This window comes from Microcaecilia unicolor, chromosome 11 (genome assembly GCF_901765095.1).
Source record: "Microcaecilia unicolor chromosome 11, aMicUni1.1, whole genome shotgun sequence".
In the NCBI taxonomy this organism is placed as follows: domain Eukaryota; kingdom Metazoa; phylum Chordata; class Amphibia; order Gymnophiona; family Siphonopidae; genus Microcaecilia; species Microcaecilia unicolor.
The window spans coordinates 109,635,721-109,646,478 of record NC_044041.1 but is presented as its reverse complement, the minus strand read 5'-3'; the positions used below and the strand labels follow the sequence as shown (position 1 = coordinate 109,646,478).

At 45.7% G+C, this 10,758-nt stretch overlaps 2 protein-coding genes across 2 annotated transcripts; one reads left to right on the top strand and one right to left on the bottom strand.

The window, feature by feature from the left end:
• Positions 1-5,902: 5,902 nt before the first annotated feature.
• Positions 5,903-6,492, bottom strand: LOC115480130 (histone H2B type 2-E). Its single transcript, XM_030218611.1, has one exon. The coding sequence runs from the start codon at positions 6,461-6,463 to the stop codon at positions 6,083-6,085; it is 381 nt and encodes a 126-aa protein (XP_030074471.1). The 5' UTR covers positions 6,464-6,492; the 3' UTR covers positions 5,903-6,082.
• Positions 6,493-6,773: 281 nt separating this feature from the next.
• Positions 6,774-7,376, top strand: LOC115480307 (histone H2A type 1-E-like). Its single transcript, XM_030218891.1, has one exon. The coding sequence runs from the start codon at positions 6,787-6,789 to the stop codon at positions 7,177-7,179; it is 393 nt and encodes a 130-aa protein (XP_030074751.1). The 5' UTR covers positions 6,774-6,786; the 3' UTR covers positions 7,180-7,376.
• Positions 7,377-10,758: the final 3,382 nt, after the last annotated feature.

The window sequence follows — 10,758 nt, the reverse complement described above, 5'->3', positions numbered from 1 at the left end:
AATGGATGAGGGAAGGGCTGAAGAAAGAGAAAGGGGAAAGGAAAATGGGACTTGATATACTGCCTTTCTGAGGTTTTTGCAGCTACATTCAAAGTTGTTTACATATATTCAGGTACTTATTTTGTTCTAGGGGCAATGGAGGGTTAAGGGACTTGCCCAGGGTCACAAGGAGCTGTGGTGGGAATTGAACTCAGTTCCCCAGGATCAAAGTCCACTGCACTAACCACTAGGCTACGCCTCCCTGCCGCCAAAGGCATGCGGACAGGGAGAGGAACTGTGTGGGATTCAAAGAGGAGGGGGCTGATAGTGGAAATAAACTGAGCAGGTTGGAGGGAAGAAGCACTAAGGGGTGAAGAGAGGGATGAAGTGGCAGGAGATCAAGCAAAGAAAAGATAATTTTTAGATTTTTTTGCTCATGGTTTGAATCTATCAGCCGTTCTCCACAACTGAACAAGCGCAAGAATCACTGGGTGGGATTATATGATATTGTTAATTGAGCTGGGTCAGTTTTGGGTATCTGCTGGTATCTGCTATATTGTTCCAGTCTTGCAGTCACTGGGGTAAATAAGGCATTTCATTACAAGGATGGCAAAAGGGGAGGAAGTTGTAGAAACGGAATATACCATGAATTGAAAATCTCCCTTTTAAAACTTACTTTCTTTTGGCAACACTGATATTGAGAGGGATTATGGTCAGGGATTAAACCGAAGGGGAACAGAGAGTAGCACTGTTTCTATTCCTCACAAAAATATTCCCCCATTATATCCCACAGGGGGTAGAAATGGTGGAGGCACTGAGCTATATGAGCCTAAAGAAGTAGCACAGCAGCAGCAGGAAGACGTAGCAGGAGACCACTGACAAACTTGGAGGGAGGGGGGAGAAGGGACATGTGGAGGGGCATTTTCAACATGACGTCTAAGTCCGACTTTGGATGTTTAGCCCTAAATGTCCCAAATCTGAATAGGAAATATAGCCATTTTAGAAACAGCAAAATGTCTATCTCTTTCTTTTTCTTCCAAAAATGGACACATGCAAGATGTTTTTGTGCTGGGTGCGTTTATCTTTTTCGGGAAGAAAAAGTTCAAATGAAAAACAGAAAATCAAGCCATTGGAATGTAGGAGGAGCCAGCATTCTCAGTAGACTGGCCACATAGACATCCCAGGAGAGCAATGGGGCACCCTAGGGGGAACTGCTGTGGACTTCATATAAAAGCTCTCAGGTACACATCTCACAGTTGCTCCCTTATCTTGTCTGCTGAGCCTTCCAAAATCCACCGCCCCCAACTGTACATGACTACAGTAGCCCTTATCTGTGAAGGGGCCACCTATATGTGGGTACAGTAGGTTTCTGGTGAGTGTGAGAGGGCTCACACTTTCCACCACAAGTGAAATAGGTAGAGTGGGATATGAGCATGAGTCCTCCTCTCTATAGTGCACTGCACCCACCACTATGCTAATCCAGGGACCTGCTTGCTGCTCTAATACAACTGGCTATAACATCTGAAGCTGTGATAGAGGCTGGTATGTACTGCTTTTATTCACATCTTTGGGGGGTGGGAGGGGGTCATTGACCACTGAGGGAGTAAGGGCAGCTTTTTGTGCCTTATTTGTTCTAAAAACAGGTCTAAACCAAAATGTTGAAGTTGTAGCCCTAGACTTTTTCATTTTGTTCCATTATGGCTGTAAAACATCCAAGTGTTAGGTACGCCCTAAGCCTGCCCCCAACACACCTCTTATTATTTAGACGCACTACAGACAAATTGCATAAAATAGGGTTTGAAAATACCGATTTGGAAGTTTTGAGAAGAAATTCATCTAAATGCTACTTTATGACACTTCTTGGACATTTTTCTCTTTCAAAAACGAGCCCCTTAGTCTCACAAACTGTGTGTGTTTCTTGGTTTGGCTCCCTGCACTAGAAGGGGAGGGGGAATTGGAGAGCTGAAGTAGGCTAAACTCTGAAAAATATCCACACACTTAGCCATCCTTCTGACTCTGACACAGCTAATTCACACATTTTTAGAATCCTGAAAAAATCCAAACAGTTGGCAATCCTAGCCTCCTGAATCCTAAGCACATCTGACTGGTCTGGGCCCCCTTAACTTTTGGAGATTCAATGTATCCACTGAAGGCCCTGTGAGGCGGGATTACTCCTTTACACCAATCGTGCTGGCTGCTCTGTTGCTGACAAAGGAAGGGACCAACTAGATCAAAGGTAAAATTGCATGTTGGGGCAGTGCTGGGGGATTCTGTGAATACCATGGAAACTCTGACCGCATGCCACTGGTGGGCACCAGTGTGGATACCCACATAGCTAAATGGGCAAGTAGGACTGCTTAATTAGTAGTCCTATCCAGGGCCGTGCCAAGGGTCTCTGGTGCCCCCCTGCAGACTATCAGTTGGCGCCCCCCCCCCCCCCCCGGTGAAAATGATTGCTTACCACTTGCCACACTGACAGGAATTGTCAGCAATATTCTTAGAAACAAATTGCTATACATTGCAAAATAAGATAGCAGATGTAAATTCTCAAAGTGGACATATTCCAAACACTAAAATGATAATAAAATGATTTTTTTCTACCTTTGTTGTCTGGTGACTTTCTTTTTCTGATCATGCTGGCCAAGTATCTGATTCTGCGGCTATCCGTCCTCTTAACTCCGTTTCCAGGGCTTCCTTTCCATTTATTTCTTTCCTTTCCTCCTTTCTTCTTCATTTCTGGTCCTCAGCTTCTGCCTATTTTCTTCATCCATGTACAGTTTTTCTCCTCTCTTCCTTTTCCCTCATTTCATCTCCTTCATCTCTCTTCCCTCCCCTTTATGTCCAGCAATTTCTCCTCTCTCCCTGAGCCCTGCCCTGCAATCCATATCCATCCATGCCCATCTGTCCCCTGCCCCCTCCATTCATCTCTGACCCTATCCAGCAATTCCCCTCTCTCCCTGAGCCCTGCCCTGCAATCCATATCCATCCATGCCCCTCTGTCCCCTGCCCCCTCCATTCATCCCTATCCAGCAATCCCCTCTCTCCCTGAGCCCTACCCTCCCATCAATCCATGCCCATCTGTCCCTTGCACCCTCCATTCATCCCTGACCCTATCCAGCAATTCCCCTCTCTCCCTTCCATGAACCCTGCCTTCGCATGCTCCTCTCTCCCCTGCCCTCCCGCTCCCATGTCCCAACTGCCCACCCTCTTCTCCCCCCCACCTTCCAACATCCCTTTCCTTTTTTTTCTTTTAAATTTACCTCAATCCGGCAGCGCAGGCGCAGCGTCAGTGAAGGAGGCTGCACTCCCGACGTATCTACTGTCTAGCCTTCGCTTCGCTCATGTTCCGCCTTCTTCTGACGTCAAGGAAATGACATCAGAAGAAGGCGGAATATGAGCGAAGGGGAAGGCTAGACAGTAGACACGTCGGGAGCACCACCTCCTTCACTGACGCTGCACTGCCGGACGGAGGTAAAATTAAAAGAAGAAAAAAAGGAAAGGGAACTTCTTGCTGCAGGAGCGGGAGGGCGAGGTAAGCATGGTGCGGCGGCGCCCCCCAAAGGACGGCGCCCCCCTGCCATGCTTACCCCGCTTACCGTATTGGCACGGCCCTGGTCCTATCTTTGCTCAGTTAGCTGTATGGGTGTGGCACTGAATATTGTCCATACCTGCATAACTTCCGAGTACTGCCGCTGGCCTGGATATGTCCTGGTACTGAATATCTGTCCAAATGAGCTGGCAGCGGTTAGTAGTTACACGACTGCCACCAGCTCAGTATTGACATGACAGTTTCAGTCACTGAATGAATAGAGTTTTCGGCCTGAAGCCTTACCTGGGTAATTCCTTTGAAAATTGCCTTCTATTCCCTTCTTTCTATGTCCTATAAAGGGACCAAACCAAAGTAAACATTGTGTTATGTAGCTTTTTCCATTTGCAAAGCAATATTATACAAACGTTTTCTAGATTTATACCTCAGATTTACTGTCTGCAAAAGAAATCTCATTCTTTGGGATAGTGCACTCTTGGCATCACTGGGCTGCTGAGACATAGCAGGGGGCTGGTTAGCCCTTGAACAAGGAGAATAGTTGTCTCAGGCTGGCTTGGCCTAACAAAACAGAAAGGAGGTTTGGAAGCTCAGAGGAGAGAGTTTGAAATTTTTCTATTTGTGAATGCAATCAAATTTTCAGCAAGAACTCTGGAGGGACCCAGTCTGGGTACACCTGAGGATTTTGTGTAGAAAGTAGTATCACTGAGGGGGTATGTGGGGCCAAGACTGGGGGGTCCTTTTACTAAGGTGAGCTGAAAAATGGGCTGCTTTAGTGTAGGCACGTGTTTTGGGCACGTACAGATCCATTTTTCAGCGCACCTGTAAAAAAGGCCTCCTTAAAATTTTTGCCGAAAATGGACATACGGCAAAATAAAAATTGGCGCATGTCCATTTTGGGTCTGAGACCTTAGCACCACACATTGACTTAGCAGTAAGGTCTCATGCGGTAACCGTGTGATAGTCTATGTGCGTAGAATGACAATTACCTCCTGGTTTCTGCCGCACGCAGGAAAATAAAAATTATTTTCCGGCGCTTGAAAAAAAATGAAATTACTGCCCAGCCCACAATGTAGCCAGGCAGTAACTCCAAACTGATGCGTGTACACACCTATGCGACTTAGTAAAAGGGGTCCTGGATATCCAAACTGAGCTGTTAAGGACCACTCCTGTGCCTCCTAAGTGGACATTAAGGAGGTATTGAGAATTTTTGTGATATTTTGAATATGAAAAGTTTTTCTTTTTTTTTTTTGCAAAGGTTCCAGAGCACATGTGCATTAGGGTACTTAGCCTAAGCATTGTAAAGGAAATAGTGTTGAGATGTAAAGAAAGAAAAAAAAAACAATGAGTTGGGGTGCCTCACCCAAAAATAAGGAGCAAGGAAACTGTTCCTTCGCAGGAAAATCAGATACTGTACTGGCAACAAGATTGTCAATTTCTGTGCTAACATTATTGTGATGCATCTTTTGTTTTGTGGGGAAAGCAATAAAAAGGTGATTTAAAAAAAAAATTAAATAGACTCCTCTTACTATACTTTTTTTTTTTTTTTTTAATGGTGGAGGAGATTGTGGGGTACTGAAAGCATTGGGACTATTATCCCCTCTATAATTCTATTTTTAATTCAATTGATCCTCATGGAGAGGACTGAAAACACCTACCCATGGGATCAGGATTACATACAAATTCATGTGCTGGGATCTCTATTTCTGAGAAAGGATGCTCAGATCTGATAAAACTAATTCTCTGATAAAGAGAAATATTTTAAATTTAATCTGTGGACTGTGGTAGGCTTTCTGGGAAATAATTGAAAACCAGCAGAACCACCTGAACTACAACTTTATATATGTAGTGGACCAAACCAAGCCTGGCTATCTGTGCAAGTGACCTGAGAAAGGTGCTTTGAAATCATATATTACAATTAAAATAAATTATATATGCTGGAGCAAAGTTACTTAAGAAATGTATACATTTTTATATTTTTTGTCTTGATAGTTATAGTTAAAATGGCAGCTGCTAAAGACACTTTTTGTAACTGTCTGTGACGTCACAACCCAGCACTCCACAAACACATGGCGCCTGGGTCCCGCCCCTTTCTCTTTCCAAGGAGCTGCACCTCTGGCGACCAGGAAAAATAAAAGCACCTATGAAGGAAGCGATCACTTTAATCAGCTGTTCACCCCAAACTACGCACGTTTAACCCCACAGGTTAGTATTACAACTCCACACCATCACCATTTTCCTCTCCACCTTAACGAGCACGTTAAGTACCCAAATCCCCACGATACTGATTTGAACCCCAGCAACAGACCTTCATTGTACTTTTCCTAATTCCAGATCAGTTTTTAAAATTGGGAAATAACACACAAAAAACGCCATTTCAGACACATCAAATGTATATTTAAAACCCTTACAAAAATCACCCCAAATATTTAAAGTGAAATTCGTTCTATTGTATACTTCCTTGTGTAACATACAATTAAAGCTCTTCATGCGAGAAAATGGGCGGCTCTGAAAAGAGCCTTTGGGTTCGGTATGCGGAGCGTTAGGCTAAGCCAACTGTTACTTTGAACTAGTGTACTTGGTGACGGCCTTGGTGCCCTCCGACACTGCGTGTTTAGCCAGTTCACCGGGTAGCAAGAGGCGTACTGCAGTCTGGATTTCCCTGGAAGTGATGGTAGAGCGCTTGTTATAGTGAGCCAGGCGGGACGCTTCTCCAGCGATGCGCTCAAAGATGTCATTCACGAAGGAATTCATGATGTTCATGGCTTTGGAGGAAATGCCGGTGTCGGGATGAACCTGCTTCAGCACTTTATACACATAGATAGCATAGCTCTCCTTCCTGCTTCTTTTGCGCTTCTTGCCGTCCTTTTTCTGGGTTTTACTCACAGCTTTTTTAGAACCCTTCTTGGGCGCAGGAGCAGATTTAGCTGGCTCAGGCATTTCAACAAGTACTGTTTCACAAACACAGAATGAAACAAACAATCTAACAACCAGGCAGCGCTATTTATAGGCTTTCCATGCAAATTAAGTAGGAGCCCATCTTCACTTGCCATTGGTTACATCCGAGTGTATACGTCATCAAAGTTTCTATCTAATATCTGATTGGTTCATGAGTAAGTCTCCTATGCTAATTCTTGACAGAGGGCGGATTAACAATTTTAGCCAATCAGAAATGACTTACAGAATCTTTGGAAAAGTATAAAAGTGCTGGTTAGTAAGCGCTTTGTTTATTTACTTGTTCATAGTGCAACGGTTTGTAGAGAATGTCTGGGCGCGGCAAGCAAGGTGGTAAAGCTCGGGCTAAAGCCAAGACTCGCTCATCTCGTGCAGGATTGCAGTTCCCTGTGGGCCGTGTGCACCGGCTACTGCGGAAGGGTAACTACGCTGAGCGAGTGGGTGCCGGTGCCCCAGTCTATCTGGCTGCGGTGCTAGAGTATCTGACTGCAGAGATTTTAGAGCTAGCTGGTAATGCTGCGCGTGACAACAAGAAGACTCGTATTATTCCTAGGCACTTGCAGCTGGCTATCCGTAACGACGAAGAGCTGAATAAATTGCTGGGGAGAGTCACCATTGCGCAGGGCGGTGTCCTGCCTAATATCCAGGCTGTGCTACTGCCTAAGAAAACTGAGAGCCACAAGGCGGCTAAGAGCAAGTAAAGCTCTCCTGCTGAGAGGACGGAAACCAGAAACCCCAAAGGCTCTTTTCAGAGCCACCCACTCTGTTTTGTAAAGAGCCAGTTCTTGAATGAATCTGTACATTTTTGTTTTTGCAGGCACTTTTGTTTTTAACTTTCTTAAGAGTGTGGTTGGCAAATAAGGTAGTGTTTATATATTTAATACTTATTATAAAACTATTGCAGTCTAGACTGAATTAATTGAAGTAATCAAGAGGCAACGATTTCAAAAGTTTTAACTGGCAAATCAAAAACAGGAAATGGGTGAGAGTATGAGCACAATTCTGAGAGCAAGTGATTTGGGTGTTGCCCTAAAACAGGATGATTATAAACTGTTGGGGTGAGTAGGGCACTATGTATTTTGGGTGCTGTGGCAGTGAATTTCGTGACTGATGAGTGAATCAGAAGCAAATGTAGGTGCTAGAGGCTATTAGTGTCTTGTGTTTGCTACTGCCCCATGGTCAAGAGCCCCTGAGTGCATGGGCTCTGAATGCAACTAGAATGCAAAACAGGGCTCTTAGTGCAAGTAGCATGCAAATGCATGCTAAACATATTCTTCCCCAATGAGCAGAGTGTCAAACCCTACCCCAACTTAGAGCTGGTGTTTGGGTTTGTAGACCATTGGGGAGGAATGGTAAGACCTGTGCAGCATGCATTTGCACGCTAGTTGCGGTCAGAGCCTCCAATACAGGTCCCCCTGCAGGAACCCTGACCCCCCCCCCCCCTACCCTGAGCCAATGACATGGGGGCTGGAGGTCAGGGGACCTCCAGTCCCCCATACCCTCCTGACACTAGTATCCCCCCCCCCCCCCAAAAAAAAAGCCTTGGTGGCCCAGTGGCCTGCAAATTAAGACCCCCCCCTAGCCTGGTGGTCTAGCGACCCCCCCCCCCCATACCTTTGATGGAGGAGGGAGATAGAACACTCCCTCCTCTTTATCTCCCTCCTCTTCCAGCAGCGCCCAGCCCTGCCAAATGCATGATGTAAAGCCCTGCTGAGTGCATGCCAGGTATGGGAGCAGGGAAGAGAACTGCTAGACCACCAGGTTGGGGGAGGGGCTTGATTTGCAGCCCACTGGGCCACCAGGGCTTTGGGGGAGGGGGGGATGCCGGACCTCCAGCCCCTGTGTCGCTGGCTTGGTGATGGAGGTTCAGTGGGGGTACTAGGCCACTGGGGCCATGGTGTTTGGTCCCACAGACCTCCAGCCCCTGTGTTTGACAGGTCTGGGCTTTTGACAGCCCAGACCTGCCAAACAAGTGCAGGAGAAGTGTGCCTGTGCCCATGTTCAGGCACAATCCTCTTGCACTTTACCCTATGATCAGAGATAGTAGTGTGCATAAATTTGCATGCTATTATCTCTGATCATAGGAGTGGTAAAGCCCCGTGCTGTTCCAGCGCTGTTTGGAACAGTGCGGGGCTTTCAATCATCTGGGCATGAGGCAGGGGTGGACTGACAGAAATCTCTGTTCCCAGGCATTAAGGGACATGGGCTCCTAACCACCTACAAAAATGATTTAAGTGGCTGAGATAGTGGGCCCCCTTACTGCTGTGTGCCCTCCACCCCTGTCTTCTGTTTTATGTAAGCACAGTTTTTGTAAAAATTGATTGTAGAGATTGTTGGCAAACTCAGGAAGATTACAAGTAAGGTAGAGCTCTGCTATGTAGAAGTGTGTGTTTACTCATTTATTTATATTGGCAAATTTAAAAGTGTCCTGAACTGATCTTGCTCCTGGTTTTACCATGCTAGCAGAGATCACTGCTGTTCTTTCTAACACCTCTGAAGCTTATAGGGAGGAGGCTAAGACGATGTAAAAGCAGTCTCATGTTTTGGCCAATTTCATTTCTTCCCTCAAGATGTAAAAGACATGGCATAGCCAGACTAATAATAGAATTCCAATGATTTTAGAACATGAGAAAGTAAAATTGGTAGGCAACAACAGGGCTGGTGTTAGATACGATGGGGCAAAGGGTAGAAATTAAGGAGATCTTACACCTTCCCCTGCCGCCTATTCTCTTTCATCTTCCATCTACTCCCCATTACCGTATTTCTACCCTCTATACTCAGTATCCTCTCACTCATCTCTCCTTTCCACTCCCCCCACTTTGGCCTCACATGACTCCACCATTTTCAGTATCTACTCTCCCTCCCTCTCTCTCCCTCTACCCTTTGACATCTTCTTGTCCCTTTCCCTCTTCTGTTCTCCATGGTCCAGCATCTCTCCCTGTTTTTACTGATGCTCTTCCCTCTTCTCCCATGATCCAGTTTCTCGCCTCTCTCTTTCTTCCCTGCCTCTCATTGTCCAGCATCTCTCTCATTCCTACCTTCTACCTCTGGGTCCAACATCTCCACCTCTCTCTTCCCTTCCTTTCTCCTGTGCCTGGGTTCTTCTCTCCATTTTTCTTCCCTACCACCCTCCAATCCAGCATCTCTCCCTCTCTCTTTCCTACCAGTCAATCATTGTTCATAATCTCTGTACCCCAGGCCAATCATTACTTCCTCCAGTCCCCTCCCCCTGCCCTCAGCCCAGTATGTCCCCCTTTCTCTCATCCACCCTCTGGTCTACCTTTAAACATCTCAAGGGAGTTCCCATGGTCCAGTATCTCTACCCTTACCTCCCACCCCAGTCTGACATCTCCTTCCCTCTCCCCTTTCCGCTCTACCTTAAAATGTATTTCTTTTTTGACAGGGGTCACCAGTGTGCCAGCCATTTCGATATATTGTCTGTGTCCAGTTCCAGGGTTTTCCATTTGCCACATTCTGCTCAGGCAAACCCAGGAAGTTGCATCAGAGGGGGGCAGGTCCAAAAAAATAGGGCAGACGATCCACAAGATCCAATACGGTAAAGGCAAAAAAGCTGATTCACTACAGCTGCAAGTTGTGCTATAGGGAGAGCTACTATTTTATCACATAGGGGAATACCTATGTATTGCACCTAGTGGGTTATTTTGCCCCTGACACAGCCCTGTAAAGGGTGAAACATGACCTGTGTCAGGCATCTGGTTCTTTTATCTATTGTAGTAAATAAAATCCTTTTAAATATAAGATTTTCTTCAGCTCTGCTTATAACCCTGGTCTCCACCACAAGTCCTAGATACTCGCTAAGCTCTCAGGTCAGGCAACCAAACCAGGTTGCGCTGGGAGCAGGTTGGGGTGGGCTTGAACCCAGTAGGCCATGTTACTGGGTTCCCTTTGTTACTGCTTTCCCTTTATTTCTCCCTTAGTCCTAAGGGAAAGAACTTCATTTGCACTCCACAAAATCCTTGGTTGTAGTGTGTCCTATGTGGCGCCTTTTCCAAGATGGTGGCCACATAGGACACACTACATCACTTTCTGTTTCCACTGCTGGTCTCCATCTTGGATGGGATCATGTGATGGGAAGTGACATGAAAAACCCAACACCGCCCCCTACAGCTGTGGAGGAACATGTGCAGCTTAACCTTTTTTTTTCTCTCACAGGAAAGAAAAATAGGCATTTGTTTTAATGTTTTCTTCTTATTTTTTTTTCAAAAGGATAACTTGTTTTTATTTCTAAGCTGGATTGAGTTACGGCTGTCTGTTTTTAA

Excerpts from the sequence above, each read along its gene's own strand:
- LOC115480130 (XM_030218611.1), bottom strand. The coding sequence starts at position 6,463 with ATGCCTGAGCCAGCTAAATCTGCTCCTGCGCCCAAGAAGGGTTCTAAA.
- LOC115480307 (XM_030218891.1), top strand. The coding sequence starts at position 6,787 with ATGTCTGGGCGCGGCAAGCAAGGTGGTAAAGCTCGGGCTAAAGCCAAG.